The sequence below is a fragment of the Mustela erminea genome, chromosome 15 (genome assembly GCF_009829155.1).
Source record: "Mustela erminea isolate mMusErm1 chromosome 15, mMusErm1.Pri, whole genome shotgun sequence".
Classification (NCBI taxonomy): domain Eukaryota; kingdom Metazoa; phylum Chordata; class Mammalia; order Carnivora; family Mustelidae; genus Mustela; species Mustela erminea.
In genome coordinates, this window is record NC_045628.1 from 54373118 (window position 1) to 54393805 (window position 20688).

General features: G+C 40.3%; 1 protein-coding gene across 3 annotated transcripts in view; it reads right to left on the minus strand.

The window, feature by feature from the left end:
- The window catches only part of EPSTI1 (epithelial stromal interaction 1), an 85089-nt gene extending 72173 nt beyond the window's left edge, over positions 1-12916 (minus strand). For 2 of the 3 annotated variants that reach the window (XM_032315407.1, XM_032315406.1), the window contains exon 1: positions 12614-12911. In XM_032315407.1, the coding sequence (XP_032171298.1) occupies positions 12614-12792 (179 nt within the window). In that variant the 5' untranslated portion in view covers positions 12793-12911. Of the gene's footprint in view, positions 1-12613 lie in introns of all 3 variants that reach the window. The other variant, XM_032315408.1, reaches the window with a different exon arrangement.
- Between the last annotated feature and the right edge of the window lie 7772 nt (positions 12917-20688).

Here is a 20688-nt window from a genome sequence, read left to right on the forward strand (position 1 = left end):
CTAATTAGGAACAACACTGGTTTGACTGAAAAAGAAACATAGTCAAGAGCAAAAATTCAGAAAGAGGTAGGAGATTGAGTAACAAACACATCTTTCCAGGCAGAATTATAGACATGTAGTCTACCATCCTACAAAAGAAAATTAGTTTCAGATTTTCATAGTTCAAGAAAATCTTAACCTTGCGTGAACTTGAAAAAACATGGATTTTTTTGGTTAATCAAAAGCACTGGATAGAGAATTATTTTCTAGCTATGTCTTTCCACACTGGTTTTTGTCTTATGACCTTAATATGAGCATCTGAAGTTTACTGCTTTTAGCCAAAATGAGTCAAAACTTTTGAGCCATTCAGGTTGCCAGAAGTTCTTTATTAAATAGACCACATTTCCTAGAAAAACAAAAACAGGCAAGATCAGGCTGAGCAAATCAACCTTAACCACTAAACCTATTCCACCAACCCTGATCCAGCACTCCACAACTCCAGTGTAGAAGGGCTCATGAATTCTTTGGTCTCACAACCTGCAGAGCCCAAAACATTGTGTACACATCCAAGAGGCTGATGTGAAGCAGGTCAGTTTTTAATTCATAGCTTCTGTTGGACAGTTCAGTAGATCCCCAGAGGGCTGAACAGACACCCAGTGGAAAAGATAAACAAGAGATTACAGGTCATCAGCACCTTTGTTCATAGGGTAACTTCATGGAAAGTCAAAAGAGGTATATACATGCACACATCTATCCATCCCAGCACTCATATGTAGGCTTATGACTTAATGAGATGTGGTAAACTTATGCAAATTAGAAAAATGTGTCCCTTCTTTCAAGTGGAGGTAACCATACACTAGGCCACACAGTTTGGTATATATTTCAGCTCCAAATTATTCCCTTAGCCTGGCAAGTTTGTATGGTTACCAACCTGCACAACCATACAGGGTAGACCTCAAAGATGTCACACTTCATCACGTAAAACACTATCTATACACATAAATGATAAAAGCTGTGAAGATAGCAGGAAGGATTCACTCTAAGGATACAAAGAATATATATGAAACATAGTATTATGGAGACCATCTTTAAAAGGCCAAAAATCAATGATGGGAATAGAGATGGGTGGGGACCAATTGTTAGGTATACTAGCAAAAATGCATAAAGTTGCTTCCTTGGTAAAAATAACCACAAGGAATACCTATTTTCAGAACATAGAGATATCACATCTGGGATTTCTTTTGAGCCTACTTTCAAACTAACCTTAACCTAACAAGCTAACCTTAGCCTACTAGTGAGCTATTACTCACTAGTATTACTATTAGTATATATCACTATATTACTGTTAGTATTACTATTCACAGATGCTGGCAAAAGACATGAGATTCCTGGGCCAGAGACTAGTAAGATTTTATTATTCATGCCACAGCACAGAGCCTGAGCATCAGCATATTTTTGTCTGTTCTCTCTGGCTCCAAGTCTTTTGGGGGCAACACGACAGATGCTACACATGCAGCGTTGTTTGCATGGCAGGTGAGGAACACAGCAGAGCAAGCCACCGTTTTTACAACAGACGGTAAGCAAGACTGGATTCCGTTCTGGGGAAAGCTTACCTCATCTCTCAACATTCCCAGCTACATAGCAACCTTGAGGAATAGTCCACATGAAAAAATGGTCTGGTGTGGTGCCTTGGCACACCCCTGAAGACATATAAGGGTGGAAGAGCCCTAGCAGGGCTATCTTTTCCAACAAGAGAATATTCAGGATAAATGCTCTTTTAAGAATGGCTTTGTGATAAGGAAATTTTCGTTTGCATATTTACCAAATGGTTGTACATTTTCTATTATTATTATTATTAATAGACTAAGATCTGGTTATGTCCCCATGTCTTAAGCATTGCTCCTCAAGATGATCTATAACTTAAAAGACAAAACCAGAAATGCAAGACATGAGGGATTTATATCTAAATTTCTGCATAGCACATTTTAAAAAATTCACTTTTTATTTGATCCTGAAAGAAACATGCTTATAGATGAAAATGTACAAAAATATATTTTTAAATATTGAAAAGTCACTCATAATCCTATCCCTCAGAAATCACAATTGCTGTTTTGGGGGGGGAGGTGTTTTAAGATTTTATTTATTTATTTGACAGAGAAAAAGCCAAGGAGGGGGAGCAGCAGGCAGAGGGAGAGAGAGAAGCAGGCTCCCTGCAGAGCAGGGATCCTGAGGCAGACTTGATCCCAGGACCCTGGGATCATGACCTGAGCTGAAGGCAGATACTTAACCAACTAAGCCACCCCCAGTTACTTTTATTTGAGTGAATTTCAGTCCAGTCTATATTCTGTACCTATTACTACACAGCTGCAATCATATCTTAAGTCCAATTTTATGTCTTCAGCTATAAATGGTTTTCCCAACTATTCATGTAACAAGCTTAATTTTAAACGGCTACGTAATACTTCACAACATGGATGCAGCATAATTCAACCTCTCACCTAACTATTTCAGTTGTTTCAGTTGTTCACTATTACAAATAATCCTGCAGGATATACAAAGCATAAAAATAAAGCTTGCACACAATATTATCCAGAAGATAACTCTAATAGTCCTCTTAAATCAATACTCTGAACAGTAATGTGGACTATATTTAAATTTTTCTTCCTTACATATCCCATTTGCATTTCTGAAATCCCAGAAACAGTTTGATGAATGATTAATGTCTGCTCTTATTTTTGACTCTCCTCAATTCTCAAACTAGGAAAAATGCTGGTTCTATCCAGCCATTCATTTTCACCTTCTCCTCCTAATGGCACCTTTATACTGTTCAGATTGACAATGCACCCAACCAAAAGACTATCATCTACAACCTTTTTTATAGCTAGGTATGACCCTGTTATTAAGTTTGGGAAGTTGAAATGTAAGTGGAAGCTTTTGAGAAGGATTTCTAGGAAATCTCCCTCAAATGGAGACAAACAGGAAAGGGCTTTTCTGTTGCATTCCACTTCCTGGAAGACTAAAGTGGTAGCTGGTGCTGAAGCAGCTGTCTTGGTCAATGAGACATTGAATGCAGAAGACATGCATCAGAAATGGCAGAACAGAAGGACAAAAGCTATCTGGTGCCCTGTGACTATAAAACCACTGTATTAGTGGTAATCTGTTACCAAGCTGCCTGGTTTTATATGTTTTTTAAGATTTTATTTACTTATTTGACAGAGAATGAGATCACAAGTAGGCAGAGAGGCGAGCAGAGAGAGAGAGAGAGTGGGAAGCAGGCTCCCTGCTGAGCAGAGAGCCTGATGCAAGGTTCAATCTCAGGATGCCAAGATCATGACTGGCCACCCAGACACCCCACCAAGTTGCCTGGTTTTAAACCTTAATTCTATTACTTTCTAACTACAATTTTGGGCAACTTACTAAGTTTTTCTATTTTTTCACCTGTGAAATGGGGATGACAGCTATGTATGTCTTAGAGTACAGATATAAAGTCCTTAGAAAAATGCTAGGTGATAAATGTTCTATTATGGTTGCCTGCTATTTTTATAAACCCTAAACTAACTACCCTCACACCTATTTCATAGGTGAGAAACAAAGCCCTCTATGCTTAACATATCTATTATATGTAATTGTAATATAAGAGTTATGTATAACATATATATGATCCCTCTTTCACCATATGTAATATAACCTAACCCTAAATCACAGTACATCTCCTTTTTCATGCTGTGACTGAATTTCTTCTTTGTTCCATCTTCCACAATGTACGTGATTTAGTTTTTCTAATTGTCTTTTTACAACCCTGTTTCTCACATTTGTCTCTAACATCTGTATCCTAGTTCGTGATCCTTTTCTTTGATCTGTGTCTTAGGAGTAATAAGAACCACTGCATGAAACAAAGTGTTGTTGATAAATAGCTCATTAAAGATTAGCAAATAGTCTTCTGTAAAAGATAGCATGGTTCTGAGCCCAGGTTTTTTTCCCTAAATTATTTATTGAGCTATAATATACTTCAGACAAACTGTACATATCTTAAGCACACAGCTCCATGACAAACTTCCTTTTAATTTCTCCAGATTCCAAAATAATAAAGGAAAAAAAGAGAGGGGCATAATGAACTTTAGAATATAATCTGAAATTACTTTTTCCCCTATTTTTTATCTTAAATTTTAAGCCTACAAGTAAAATTCAAATATTAATAAAATGAAAACTCATATACTATTTACCTATATTTACCAATTGCTCATGGTTGGCCACATTTCTTTCACTTTCCTTGTCTTTATTTTTTTCTGAATCATATGAAAGTAAGCTGCAGAGTCAGTAACATAACCCTGAATACCTCAGCATGTATGTCCTAAGAACAAAAACATTCCCCTACTTACAGGTTAAAAAAAAAACAAAACTATCACACCCAATTAATATAATATTTACTCTATATTCAAATTTCTAAGTTGTTCCAATGTTCAGAATATTTTTCCCTACCCTCCCACCGCATCCAATCACAGATCACAATGCCTGTTGTTTGACACCTCTCTTTAGTGGATCCAGGATCATCTCCTTGACTTTTTCCTGCCTTTCGTGACTAATATTTCTAAAGAGTCCAGATATGGCGGTTGATTTTCTGCGTCAGCTTCCTCCAACAGGATACCCTGGTATCTAGCTAAAGGTGATTTCTAGGTGCATCTGTGGGAATGTTTCAGAAAAAGGGAAGCATTGGAATCCATGGTCTGAGTAAAGCAAGTGGCCCTTCCTGTTGTGGTTGGGCATCATGCAATCCACTGAGGGCCTCAACAGAACAAGGAAAGCAGAGGAAGGTTAAAACCTGATTGGCTGAGCTGAGACATCGATCTTCTGCCCTTGGTACTCCTGGTCCTTGGGCCTTCACACTTAGAAGGGAATGTACACCATAGACTCTCCTGCTTTTAGGATTTGGAGATACACACTGGCTTTCCCAAGTCTCCAGCTTGCAGATGAGAGATGATGGGACTTCTCAGCCTTCATAATAATGGGACCCAATACCTTATAGCCTTATAATAAATTTCTTTATATATATATATATGAAATAATCTTATATATAAAAATATGTATAATATATATTATATACTTATATAATTCTAAAATGTTTTATAACATATATTATAAAATATTATATATAATGTTTATTATAATAATCTCTTTATAATATGAACATATCTTCTCCTGCCTGTCACCTTCTATTGGCATAATGGCCCTAAGACTTTCTACTTGGCATAAAGAATCAAAGATCACAACTTAACACTTTAAATATAAAGATGTCTTCATATCAAACTATTTGAAGTCGTCACTTCTAAGGATTATAATCACAGGGGACTTTTACTGTCTATATTATTTTTGTAATGTTTCAGTTTTTATAGCAAGCAGATATAACTTTACTTTTACAATCAGGGGTAAATATTCCAAAGATTTCTTTTAATGAGGAAATATTTAATATAAAGACCTCAAGCAGGGGCTCAGATTTTCTTACAAGAGATTAGGTAGCTCCGGATTTCCATTCTCTGATGCCACAGTAAAACAAACACGGGGCCATTGAGGCTTTTTGTTTTTGTTTTAAGATTTTATTTATTTATTTGACAGAGAGAGATCACAAGTAGCCAGAGAGGCAGGCAGAGAGAGAGGAGAAAGCAGGCTCCCTGCCAACCAGAGAGTCCAATGCGGGGCTTGATCCCAGGACCCTGGGATCATGACCTGAGCCTGAGAGGAAGGCAGAGCCTTAACCCACTGAGCCAGGAAGGGACCCCAAAACAAACACTGGGCCATACTAGCCCTTGAGTTTTAATGATGATAAATGCCTTTAATTTTTCTATAGAACTTTAATGGATTGCCTTTTAAGTGTTCATATTTGGGGGGGAAATTACAAACATTACAGAACAAAGGAAGATCATCATTAGCTGATTCTCTGATACAGAACACCCTTCAAATGCAGTCTTCTCCCTTTGATGATTTTTTTCCTGTTAAGCTTTTGTTTCAGATTCAAATAGACTCTGAATAGATGCAATTAACCTTAACAATATGTATAACCTTATAGCACTCTACTGACTTTGAATTAAATAACCTTACTGTGTAATTGAACTAAGTCTCTTTTTTCTCATTTCTGCTATGCTTCTACTGATTATTATAGGTATTATGAGTTTTCGTGCTTTCATCATCCTGTTGATTTTATTGTTTCACTGTTTCAGCTGTCAAAGACTTTTTGAGAAATGCCCACTCATTTTTGATATTGTATTTGAGCAAAAATGATTGCTCCCTAAGACTTGGCAGACTGCAAATGCATTCCATACGGAGGAGTGAACTCTACTGCAGAAAAGTTGGAAATTTGTTCTAAACAGAACCATAATTTCTATCCTCCTGTATAAATAGGAAGGTAAATTGGATCTAAGCAAACCAAAATGTCTTTTCTTTCCATCCACTTCAGCAATCTCTTCTGCCATGCACAGAACTGTGTTTTCACACCACACAGGTAACCCACTAACGGGTCATGAAACCAATATCTTGGGTTTATTTTTAATGAACGAGAGTGGAAAATGTCAGCATGCATCACATACAGTAAGGGTGAGGGTTGTGGAATATTTTTCACCTGTATATAAGCTCATATAGACCCAAACATGTCCTAGATCATGAATATCAAATGAATTGCTTACCCTGACCCACGTTCAGAAGTCTGAAAGACCACCAGAAGGCAGGATTTGTTTAGGTTGCTCATAACCAGGGATGATGAGAGAACTGTCTGAATGCAAGCCCGCCAAACTGTCCTTTAAGAAAAGCAGCAGAGGGACACCTGGGTGGCTCAGTCATTAAGCCGCTGCCTTCGGCTCAGGTCCTGATCCCAGGATCCTGGGATTGAGTCCTGCATTGGGATTCTCGCTCTCCCTCTCCCACTCCCCCTCTCCCCCTGCTTGTGTTCCCTGTCTTGCTGTGTCTCTCTCTGTCAAATAAATAAATAAAATCTTAAAAAAAAAAAAAAAGAAAAAAGAAAAGAAAAGCAACAGAGACAAGAGTCCCCACAGAAACTGGACTCTTATAAATGACTTCTCTATCCAAAGACTTTTAAAGCTGTAAATGTCACATTACTGTTTCTATAGTATCACTCCTTTTAGCCTATGGAATTTCTATTTTCTTGATGTGAAAATATGATGATTGATGGGAACTTAGCCAGATGTATACCACTTCCTCCTCCAACTCCATCTCATGTTCAGAATCTAGACTTTGCTGGATAGACTCAAGTTGGAGTGCTGGTTCTATCATTTAAAAAAAAAAAAAGAAAGCCATGAGACCTTAGGAAATCATTTAATCTATCAAGACTCAGTTTCTTCATCTGTAAAGTGGCAGTGTTTATTGTGACAAGAAAAAGGAATTACATGACATGTGTAGTATGAGGTCTAGCGCATGGTTAAGAGTCCAAGATGTAGGAGTTCAAGCTATTGATTGTTACTTTGGTTTTTATTCTCTCTGGGTACCCAGTTTGATTATTGTAGGTCACAAGTAATTTACTTCAAGATAACTATAGTATTCACGTGCTCTGCCACAGTTTTCATTTCAAAAATAAGTCAAATAGGCAGAGTTCTACCGATCAGGTTGCTAGGAGAATACAGTAATCATTGAGACACCTAACAAGCTTTTCAAGCCATATAATTATCACTAAGAGTTAAACACTATCTGTTGTTTTACAAACTTTCTGAATACTTGTGAACCTTGTCTGAAGATTGAGTTACAGTCATCTAACAAATAGCCATGTATATTAAGCTGTCAAGATTATCTATCAGAATCAATCATAGATTTTCTCTTCCTGTGTACTATTATTTCATAGTACTAAAAGGAATTTCATCATTATTTAGCTCTCCATCCCCAGGGAGGAGTAATACCTTAATGCTTTCATGCCATTTAACATCTATAGGCAAAAACTTATTTTCTCACACTCATGTGAGGATTCAGCAGAGAAATCTGGGGCACTGCAGTGAAGAAGAAGTAGTGAAAGCAGTTCTTATAGGCTCTCATAAGTTTGTAAAAACTTGCACTTAATTTAAGACTATTTTTATGTGGCTAGTTCTGATTGAAATGAGGTGACTCAAGAATGACGTAAGAAGTTTTGATGATCTGTCTTGGACAGAAGACATTTTTACTTCAGGATTCAGAATACACTCAACAATTATTAGATAGTGATGGTCATGAAAACTGATCCCTATAACTTAATGGTTGTATTATCATATATTCCACTTTATATCCCACCTTCTATTTACAAACTACTTAATACTAATGTAACATGTGCTCTTAAAGAGGAAGAGAGAGAGAAACCAGGAATTGGCCATTAATAACGGGTCATACCAACCCATCCTTTATTCTCCCTTCACTGTCCTGTGAGACTCAAGGATGAAGGGAAAGAAAAGTATCAGTTACCCGGGTTATTCCCTCCTTGGAGTACAGCGAACTGGGAAAAGTTTCGAAGTTTAAGTAAGGAAATGAGGAAACTGGAGCCCCAAAAGGAGGAAATAAGAAGGAGGAGTGGGTTTCCCCAGTACAATTATACAGCACCTCAACAGACGTAGTATCTAAGCTATTGTAATCAGGGATATGGTGTATCTAAGAGGCTGTGTTGTTTAGGTCCTCCGAAACGAAGACATCAAGACAGCATTAGATATGTAAGAGGTTTTTGGGGAAGAATGCTTGTGAAGGACCAAAGAGGAATGAGCGGGGGTAGGCTGTGAAAGCCTTAAGAACAAGAGCAGATTTGATACCTGTGAAAGCAGAGAGGGGAGGGGGGTTGAGTGGGAAAAGCCTCAGACCACCGTACAGGTCTGAGAAAATCCTAAGATAGTTCAATGTGGAGCCTTCTGGTGAAAGTTGCCCAATAGAGAAGTTTCACCTGGGCCAGGAATGGGCTGACTCTAGTACCCTGGAATGTTCAGACACTGGCTGGAAGAATGCAGAATCAGTGTGGTCTCAGAACAAAGGGTATAACGGACAAACGGCTTACCGCTGGGGCTGTCAGTGGACTGGGCTTCCCACAGTAAGTTCTTTTGAAGGAGATCTGGGAGAGCAAGTTTCCCTGGGCACCACAGAGGCTATATAAACTTCTATGGTATAATAAAATATAAAAACTTAGTCTTTGTCCCTGGTTCCTGGCACAGAAATCCAAAAACCCTTGAGATTCCAAGTGATAAGAGTGTTGATTATATGTTAATGAGATAACCCCAGAATGTTTCAGGAGCCAAGCTATTTGCCAGAAAAATCAACCCTATGATTAAAGGGTTAGAACTTTCAGGTCTACCCTTCTAACATCTCTGGGGAGGGGGGAGAGGAGCTAGAGACCTAGTTCAGTGAAGAACTCAGTGGCCAGTGCTTTAATCAATTATGCCTGTGTAATTGGGCTAGAATAAATATTCTTCAATAAGGACTGAGTATTGGTGAGCACCTCAAAGTGCTGAGAGGATGGCCCACCCAGATAGGGTATGGCGGTTCTGTGCAACACCCCACCCCAATATCTAGCCCTGTGCATTTCTTCCACTTGGCTGTTCCTAAGCTGTACTCTTTATAATAAAGCTGCAATCATAAGTAGAGCGGTTTCCATGATTTCTGTGATTCATTCTAGTGAATTATCAAACTAGGGGAGGAGAGGTCATGGAAACACCCACATCTGCAGTCAGCCGGGCAGAAGCGCGGGTAGTCTGGGGACCCCCATTTGTGGCTGGTGTCTGAAACAGGGGCAGTCTTGTGAGACTGGGCCCTAACCCACGGGGTCTGTGCTAACTCTGAGTAGTGTCAGAACTGCACTGAAGTCAGTTGGTGTTGGAATAATGTGCGACCGTCAGCAAAAACCCCACCCAGCTCCTAACTATCCTGTAGACTGCAGCTCGAGCATCACTTCTTGGCAAGCCTTCTGCTCCCAGGGCTAGCTCCAACCCTGGCTTCTCCTTGTAGGGCAGATGAAGAGTCACTCCCGTAATTACCTAATCACTGTCTGCCCCATCGATTTAGACTCTAAGCTACATTAGGGCTTATCTTCTGTTGAGTAGTTACTTGTTCCTCAATTTTTAATTAAATATCCAGGGCTGGAGATCCTCTTACAGGTTTGTTGGAAGGTCTGAAAGAGAATATATATAACACACTTCCACATACTGAGCATTACATGTGTTTGCTATTATTGTTGCTCATCTTTAAGTCTCTTCAGTTCTTAGTATAAAGTAGGCTACAAATATGTTCATTTATATATGAATTCAATTCATCTGATGTAAATTTAACTGTATAGCAGAATTCCACATTATAGGCTCATTTTCAGAGTATCTTTTTATTGCCTGTAAACAGCATCAAGTGAAAGGGCCACTTCCAGGCATGATTATAGACTGGCCTCTGAATGAAGTGAACCCTGTGTTGCTCTCACAAACAAGAGCCTATTGCCCAGAATTGAGTAAAGTCAGGTGAAATCCCCCTTCCAGAAAAACCCACGCTTTAATCTTTTATTTATCTGGCTATCATAGAAGTCAGTTGTGAGATACTTACCAAAAAAAGCAAAATATTGAAAGGGAAAGTGTTACTTTGGATTTGAAGTATATATGAGCTTCTTTCTCTTTAAATCTGTGTAGATGGCTTATGATATTGAGGGCCAAGAGAAAATCACCCACTAAAAATAACTGGGAGAGCCAATATGAATTAGCACTTATAATTACTTAAATCCAAATATAGTCAAGAACACAGCCTTTGCCTTAGAGTCTATTAGAGATTCTCATAAATCATTTAGAATTTTAAAAGATTGCCTTAAAAATCTCTATTTATATTTATATGTAAGTAGGTGTTTTAAATCAGTGTATTTTTTCAAGGTACAAACACTCCACTTCAGGATGACAGCATGGTAGTTGATCAATAAACATTTGTTAAATGAATTCAAGGCTATCAGCATCCAAGGACATTTCCTTTCCACCAGGCATAACCTTACTCTTTATTCATACACACACAAAAATACAAAGAAACCCTCAGAGGTTGGTATTATCTCATTTTAAATAATGAGGAAACTGAGACATAAAGTAGTTAAGCACCCTGTTGATGTTCAGAGAAAAATAATGGCAGAATCAGAATGTGGACCCAATATTATGTCTAGCAAAATAAGTCAATCAGAGAAAGACAACTATCATATGATCTCCCTGATATGAGGAAGTGGAGATGCAACATGGGCGGTTTGGGGAGTAGGAAAAGAATAAATGAAACAAGATGGCATCGGGAGGGAGACAAACCATAAGAGACTCTTAATCTCACAAAACAAACTGAGGGTGATGGGAGGAGGGGGGTTGGGAGAGGGGGGTGGGGTTATGGACACTGGGGAGGGTATGTGCTATGGTGAGTGCTGTGAAGTGTGTAAACCTGGCGATTCACAGACCTGTACCCCTGGGGCTAATAATACATTATGTTTATTTTAAAAATATAAATAAATAAATAAATAAAAGAATGTGGACCCAAGTGCCTTGGTCCTTAAAGCCGAAGCTGAAGCTGGTGCTCCCACACCTACACTAGTGCTTCCTAATGAATGAATGGAGGGATGCATACAATAGAAGGTTAAATCTCAATCCTTTAGCATGTAAATAAACTCATATTGAAAGTGAGTAAATGAAGATTAAGCACTTTTTACTTCCTTTTTCACTTCCCATCAGAAAAATACAGTAATTCCTCTCCAAAAATTAAAAAAAATGAATAAATCGAGAGACCTGGGTGGCTCAGGTGGTTAAGCCCCTGCCTTCAGCTCAGGTCATGATCCCAGGATTCTGGGATGGAGTCCCACATCAAGGCTCCTTGCTCAGCAGGAAGCCTGCTTCGCTCTCTGCCTCTGCCACTCTGCCTGCTTGTGCTCATGCTCTCTCTCTCTCTCTCTCTCTGACAAATAAACAAATAAAATCTTTAAAAAATGAATAAATTAAACTCCCTTTAAAAGAAAAAGATTTGGGGCGTCTGGGTGGCTCAGTGGGTTAAGTCTCTGCCTTCGGCTCAAGTCATGGTCTCAGGGTCCTGGGATCAAGCCCCACAACCCGCTCCACACTGTAAGTAAGGGTTCTTGCATACAGCACCTAACCCAGGACAGGACTCCAAACCCTACAGTCACTCTGGACCTCACCAGGTCTCACTCCTACCAAGTGGTTTATCTGGAAACTTTGTAGAGATGCAAAAGTGCTCCCAGAGGCAGCATTTGGACTTCTATCCCCTAACACATTCCCTCTCTGCTCCTACCCCGGCATCATTTAGAGCCCTGATTTTTGAAACCAGGAGGGGTAAAAATTTTCATACTAAAGAGTCTGAATTCTAGAGATACCTGGAAAGTTAGTAGGAAGTGCAGGCGATTTCTACACACGTCATTTCAATACTGTAGCCAGCCACAAAAATCAGAAAAGCAGAGTTCTTGAAAGGAATCAGAGCTCAGATATTTAGTAAAGACCCGCAGACTGGCACACTCAATTTATAAGGCAATTTCTGAGTGCTTTTTGTGTAGGCAAATAAGGTTACCTTCATTCACCCAAAAACCCTGCCACTGGGCCCCTGTGGTTTCAAACTCCAGTGATTCAGAAAGTGCTTGTAGGTTTGAGGTCTGGGCTCCCGCCCCCAAAACCGGTTGTTAAGTACTTACACCCGCTGGCTCTGGAGCCCCCGGCTTTCCCGCGCAGGGCTCTGGGGCGCCACCTCCAAACCGGGTCTGGGACCTTGCAGCGGGCCTGGCTCCGGGGGCCGCCCAGGGAGGTCCCGGGTCAGGCGGGGGGCGGGAGAGGCGCCGAGCCCAGAGCCCACCACCCGAGTGCGGGTGAACATAGCTCTGGGTCCGCGGGTCCCGGGCGCCCACTGAGGGACGGACGCTTAGGGAGTCTCGAGATGCGATTCCGAAGGGCAAGGCAGCGGTTTTAACAGCTAGAGTTTCGATTTCCCGCTACCAGCTGCAGCTACGCCCGCCCCTAGGGACTTCCCCACTGAAGCTCTATCTGGCGCCCTCCGACCTTACCGCAGGGCACAGCTCCCGAGGCGCCACCCTCGCCGGGTGGGGAGTGCCCCTGGCTGGGTTTAAGGTCCCAGGACCACCTCAGAGCACAGTAAAGAGAACCGTCATCAGCCACCGACACCTCGTGAGCAAGTGGCCACAAGGGAATGAGAATCCTGAAAGATTTAGGGACTGTTTAACAGGTAACCCTAATTTGTGGTTACTGCTGGATATCTGAGACCGTGAACAATATATTAAACTTTGGACTCCAGAGATCAGGTGAATAAATAAAATCAAACAAAATTTTGCCTTTTATCAGTAATGACTGCTGTTTGGTTATTGTGCAAAATACTTTCAAGTTAAAGGAAACTGTAAAGTGAAGTCAAAAGTCAAAGGAAACCCACAAGAGGAGAAGCAAGCCCGTGTTATTTCTCCTGTTACCATGGCGGCATTAGCATTTGTTTACGTATCTCCAGCAATACAGGTCAAGGGAGGCGAGAGATGTCTCTCATTTTTGTATAGCAGGCATTAGGACACTCAGGATCAACCCAATACACACTGGAATCATGGGAGAGATTTTTACAAATATGGATGCTGAGTCTTACCTCCAGACCTACAGATACAGAGTCTTGCAAATCCATATTTGAGAAAGTGCCCATACCCTAGTTGAATGTCTTGCACAGACCAGGTATGTAATCAATATTTCTTGAATGTCTGATCGATTACTTAGCAAGGCTGCCTGGAGAATCTTTTCTGCCTATCCCTTAGCTTGCCCAAGGATTTGCATATCTAACAAGTTGCCTGGAGATAACCAATGCTGCTGGTCTTGGGACCACCCTTTGAACTTTGAGAGGGACCCTGTGGGCAATGTGGAAGGCACAGAAGGTTTTTCAATAAGGCAGTTATGTAATAAGATGTTTGAGAATCTTCTGCCAGCAATGTGAAAAGGAGACTGAAAAATGAAGGGACTGAAATCCCAGGGAGAAATTAAGAGCCTGGTTGTTATAATCTAGGAAGGAAGTACAGATCTGAATGAAGGGGATAGCAAGTGAAACAGGAAGCAGGGAGCAAAATCAAGGCATTCCGAATGAAAGGTTAACATGGTTAGATAAAAAACTAGATACACAGGTGCCTGGCTGGCTCAGTCAGAGGAACAGGCGACTCTTGATCTTGGGGTTGTGAGTTCGAGCCTCACATTGGGTGTAGAGATTACTAAAAAAAAAAAAAAATAATAATCTTGGGGCTCCTGGGTGGCTCAGTGGGTTAAGCCTCTGCCTCATGATCTCAGGGTCCTAGAATCAAGTCCCTGCTATGCTCAGCAGAGAGCCTGCTTCCTTCTCTCTCTCTCTGCCTGCCTCTCTGCCTACTTGTGATCTCTCTCTGTCAAATAAATAAATAAAACCTTTAAATAAAAGAATAATAATAATAATAATAATCTTTAAAAAAAATACTTAACTAAAAACAACTACATGCAAAAAGGAACTGAGCTCCAGAGGTAACAAAGACAGATGGGAGACAGCTTTTACAGTATCCTTAAACTCAGCTCTGCCACATACCTGCCCCATGACCAAGGACAAGTTAATGATTTCCCCAAAGGTTCATTTTCCTGATCTACACCATGTGGAATGAAGCTACAATACTTAGCTTGTGGGATACTGCAAAGAATAAAGAGATAGTCCACATCAGTGCTTCTCAAATGGAGTTGGAGTTGATTTTGCTTCCAGCAGACTTTTGGCAGTGCCTGGAAACACCTTTTATTGTGAAGCCCAAGGTCAGGATGTGTCTCATGGTGTCTAGAGGGTAGAGGCCAGGAATGCTGCTAAATACCCTGTAATGGACAGGACAGCCTCCCAGAGGAGAGAATCATCCTGCCCAAGATGTCAATAGCACTGAGGTTGAAAAATCCTAATTTCCATAATTTGCTTAGCTTAGAGTCCCAGTAATTTAATGGTACTGATTGATGGTAACTATAAGGTCTTAGCTTTGTGTGGTTGGAAGGCAGAAGTGTTGATCTTAGCCAGGAGGAGAGACAGGTTTTTGGCAAAAGTGAAAGACTTTGATTTGGAAACTGTTGGGTTGCAGGTGCCTGCGGGGTAAGAAAGGGTAAGAAAGGCAGTTGGCCAGCCCACCAAAAAGTGGATCTAGCTAGTTTCTCTGGAGGCCAGAATGCATCAGAATGTCATCTGGGGAAAATACCACTGGAACTTTTGTTTCAGAGGAAAAAACAATTGTCTTGGTGATTGGATTCAATAGAGAGTTTGAATAAGGGAAATCCAGTTCTTCTAAAGGAGCTAGTAATAGTAATGCTGACCTCTGGAATACACTTAGTTGACTGTTATTTATTTTGCAACCCAACCATGGAGCACACCAAAGTTTCAAACATGAGATAGAAATAGAGGATAATAGGCCAAATCTAAATTGCTTTATCTGTTCATTTCATTTTGCTACACTCTCAGAGTGTTAAAAAAAAAATGTGACTATGGTTTATTACCGCAACGGACGTCTGTAGGCTCCTTTAGGATACTTGAGAGTGGGTCATCTACTTGTATATCACGTATGCTCTTATGTGGTGTGTGTGTTTGTGTGAACATATGGACTGACCTTTTACTCGGGCTGCTCAGAGTCATGTGCCTCTGCAGCAATGGCTGGTGGAGTGAAGCATGGTGAGTGGAGAAGGTTCTGAATCCACCACTGCCTCAGCCAGAGTACTTGAGCCCTTATCTCTTCCATGTACCAGATTGCTGCCTGATTTTGTTTGCACAAGAGTTCCGTGGCTTAAAGTTTGACAAACCATTGTACTAGACAATTACCTGTATGTTTCCCTTTTTGGCGGGAGGCGGGGGTTGGATCATTCTTGATTGTAGCCTGTCCAAAGCATCCTGGGATGTCCAGCAGCATCCTTAGCCTTACTGGATGTCAGCATTACCTGTATGTCTCAAGGGCTATGGGGGAATCTCTGAAATCCAGTGAGATTGCTAAATTGCCTGAAGTTTGGCTGATTAGAGATTCCTTTAGGAAATGGTTTTCTTTTAAAATGTAACTGCCTCCAGGAAATAATCATTTATTTATTCCTTCCTTTAGGTAAAGAAGTTTAATCTAAGCAAAAGACATTTTGGTTGGAGGAAAGGAAACCTGAGTGGAAAGAAAAGGAGGCTTCAAAAGGCTGTACACAGGAAAATGTTGTAAAACGAGATATTGATAGGAAATAGCAATTTGGGACTACAATGAGCCCAACACACTAGGATAAGATTAAAGATAAGATGAAATGAAAAAGAAACGCCACCAGTTTGGGCTAATGCTAACATATCCAAGTACGTCCTTTATCTTCCAAGGAAATAAGTGAAAACAGGGCGCCTGGTGGCTCAGTGGGTTAAGCCTCTGCCTTCAGCTCAGGTCATGGTCTCAGGGTCCTGGGACTGAGCCCCACATCGGGCTCTTTGCTCAGCAGGGAGCCTGCTTCCCCATCTTTCTCTGCCTGCCTCTCTGCCTCCTCGCGATTTTTCTCAAATTTATTTTATCAAATAAATAAATAAATCTTAAAAAAATGAAAACATATATCTGATTTTAAGATTAGTTGCCTTCTATTACTCTTACATTATTGTGAATAAATATATAGAGACGTAGCATCTCAGCTGTTTCTTGATATAAAGTGTCTCAATGAAAATATTAGTTTCTGAAAATTTGAAAAATGTCATGCTTCCTTAAGTATGAGTCTGCAGTGTAAGGTTAAATTAATCCAAGACATTGAGGAGAGCAGTTATTTTAAAGCTTTGATTTCTCTCTTCATCAAAGGAACTATGTAAACCCCACCTGCTACTAAGCATCTCCTCATTTTAAGCATATGTGGGGTGGGGGCTGACTTGTGTTATGACAATTTCATATTTTTTAGAAATTCTTTAAACTTATGCCATAAAATCATGGAATGGTACAATTATAATTCACCTTAAGTTCGTGTAATAGATGTTTATTGAATGATAAGCATAGACTGCTCACTCTGTCAGACCCAGGAGCTACAGTGGGGGACAGAACCTTGTTATGCTAACTCCATGTTTAAGGTCATTTAGCCACCTCATTTTAGATGGGAGGAAATGGAGACTTAGAGAAGTCAAGTGCTTGCTAGTATTGTGGGACAATTTAGTGGGAGAACTCAGAATTTGAATTTAGGTCTTCTGAGTCTATGTCTAGCTTTCCACATTTTGGAAGATGATTGTAACAATATATATCTTTTGACAAAATTCAGAATTGAGAATGCTTTTCATTTGTTATAATCTTCCCCATGAGCAGCTATGTATTCTTTTCCAAAAACAGATATGTCAAAGTCTCTAAACCTATTAGAATCAACATTAATAAAAACCATTGTGCTCCAACATTCATCCCTATAATTACATGGTCAGATAATCCTTACAGTGACAGTGCTTTACCCAATTTGTCAAATTTTCACAAGTAGCAAATTTGGGTTAGAATTCCTTTTTCTTCGGGGCGCCTGGGTGGCTCAGTGGTTTGGGCTGCTGCCTTCGGCTCGGGTCATGATCTCAGGGTCCTGGGATCGAGCCCCGCATCGGGCTCTCTGCTCCGCAGGAAGCATGCTTCCCTCTCTCTCTCTCTCTCTCTCTGCCTGCCTCTCTGCCTACTTGTGATCTCTGTCTGTCAAATAAATAAATAAAATCTTTAAAAAAAAAAAAAGAATTCCTTTTTCTTCAACAGTGTTAAAATAGTGAGCTTTGTAGTGTAGCATGAAGAATTCTACTTAGGAATGGAAAGAGGTACATTTGTTTGCTCTATTTTTCTGATGACAATGAGTCCTGTCACTTGGGAAAAAAAGGGGGAAAGTGCTTTCAATAATATTTACTATCTTCTGAAAGGTGGTTGCATTGCTTTGTTTGTAAACTCTGATCTGAGGCAAGGGTAGTGGCTTCCATCCCTGGGTTCTGACACTATATAGTGACTGTCACAAGACCTCTGCCGGCTGCAGGGATGAAAGGAATTTCCCTTGACTGGGGAAAGTCCTGAAGACCCTGTCAGTGGCGTGGGAGAGAAATTCCCCTGAAGGGTTTCTTTAGTTGTGATGAATGAATCAAACAGAAACTTTGCATAGCCCTGCTCATTTTTAAACCCCACCACTATGCTTTTTCCAAAAAGAGTTCCCACTCCTAGGGAACTCCTAATTGTCCTGATGTTTAAACTCTAAGCCAACTCCTGTAAGTATTCACATCCTTTATAAATATGGCCAGGTATATATAAAAGAAAGTGCAGTGAGGGACAGAAGACCTGAACTTGATACTTGGCCGAGCCATTTAAGAATTTTGTGACCTCAGACAAATACTGAAACTCTCTGAGCTTTGGCTGCTGCATTTGTAAAATGGAAATATTAATCATAATAAGACCAGCTGTCCAATCTACCTTCAGGGATTTGTGATGGCCAAATTAGATAACATATGTGAAAGTGGTTCCTAAATTGCACCTTGATGCCATATAAATGGAAGGTTGTGTTGTGGGGTTTTTTTGAGCTGTCAATGCAAGTGCTTTATATATGTTTTCTAGTAATACTTAAATTTGTCCTCAAAGAGTTCTTAACTTCAGTTCCAGCCGCTCTTGACTTTCAATTGCTAAAACACTACAGAGCTATATCCTCAGTGTGCTTTATCTTGAAATCCCTTTCAGAATAGAAATAAAGCAGTATGCAGTTTTACCTACCAATATATAAATGCCTGGTATAAGTGTACAGTCCCCACTGAAGTGGAACTCGATTGGCATAACAGGAAGATACTGAGTATTCCCCAGACATTTCATGACACTGTTCCATCCCTAATATCTTCAGGAAGCCAACAAGCGTTGCGTTTCTGTAGATAAAACCTAGGGTTCTTCTGTTTGACTTGACTTGTAAAAAGGAGTCATATTAGAAATTCCCATGGTCTTGTAGGCTTCCAGGAGGGAAATTTGGGCTTGGGACTCCCCACAGGCACATGACAGAGGTTAGAGTTCAAGACTCTCTTGAGTAGTCTTCAGGAGCCAGCCAACTATATGGCTCTTCTCCCTGGGGTTCCAGTAAAACAATCTCTGACAAAGGGAGGGTGATGAAAATGATTACAGTAATGAAGTTATACGCAGTCTGAAGAATGTCAATGATTCCCATGATATCTCCCACAGGTTTGTCATGCAAGCTTCAGGCTTTGTCAGATCGGCCTGGGTTTAGATCTTGACTCTACCACTCAAAACTGAGAGACTTTGGGTAAACTACTGAACATTCCAGGGCTTCAGTTTCTTCAACTATAAAATGCAAATGAGTTATAGACCTACTGAACATTGTTGTTGTATATATAAAGTAAGCATAAAGTGCTTAGTACCATGTATCCAACATAGTATACTCAATAAATATACTGATCAATACTATTTAAATTTTTTTTTATTTGTTCAGGATTTTATTTGAGAGAGTAAGAGAGAGAATGAGAGGGGAGAGGGTCAGAGGGAGAAGCAGACACCCCGCTAAGCAGGGATCTCGATGCAGGACTTGATCTTGGGACTCTAGGATCATGACCTGAGCCAAAAGCTGTCACTCAATCAACTGAGCCACCCAGGTGCCCAATACTATTTAAATTCTCAAAAAATAAAGTGAGCTGAGTGAAATACTTGAACAAACACTTTGCATTAAAAAAAAAAAAGAAGAAGAAGAAAAAAGATATCCAAGTGGCTAGTAAATATATGGAAAGGAGTTCCACTTCATCTGTCATTGGAGAAATGCAAATTAAAATAATGCTGAGATACCTTCATACACTCAACAGAATTACTAAAATGAAAGAAAAAAAGTACCATGAGTAAGGATGTGAAACCAAAATTTTCATGCCCCACTAGTGGACTTGTGAATCAGTACCTTTTTGGAAAATTGGCAAAATCTTCTGAGGCTGAATATTTTCTTATCTAGCTATCACCATTGGTGAACATGTGTTCACCAAGTCCTGTATAAGAATTTCATGGGCACCTGGGTGGCTCGGTTGGTTGGGCGACCGCCTTTGGCTCGGGTCATGGTCCCGGAGTCCCGGGGTCGAGTCCCGCATCGGGCTCCCGGCTCCATGGGGAGTCTGCTTCTCCCTCTGACCTTCTTGCCTCTCATGCTCTCACTGTCTCTCAAATAAATAAATAAAAATATTAAAAGGGGTGCCGGGGTGGCTCAGTGGGTTAAGCCGCTGCCTTCGGCTCAGGTCATGATCTCAGGGTCCTGGGATCGAGTCCCGCATCGGGCTCTCTGCTCAGCAGGGAGCCTGCTTCCCTTCCTCTCTCTCTTCCTGCCTCTCCATCTACTTGTGATTTCTCTCTGTCAAATAAATAAATAAATAATCTTTAAAAAAAATATTAAAAAAAAGAATTTCATATGAGCATGATTCATAAGAGTATAAAACTAGAAACAAATTAATATACCTATCAGAAACAAATGGATTGTAAATCAAACCATCATGTTATGCACTTTAAACTGATCCATTGATGGGGCACCTGAATGGCCCAGTTGGTTAAGCATCTGCCTTCGGCTTAGGGCATGATCCCAGCATCCTGGGATCGAGTCTTGAATCAGGCTCCTTGCTCAGTGGAGAGTATGCTTCTCCTCTGCCCCTCTCCCCAACTCATGCTCTCTCTCTCTGTTCTCTCTCTCTCTCTCTCTGTTCTCTCTCTCTCTCTCTCAATTAAATAAAGTCTTTAAAAAAATTGATCCAGTGTTGAATGCCAAGTACATCTTAATACTA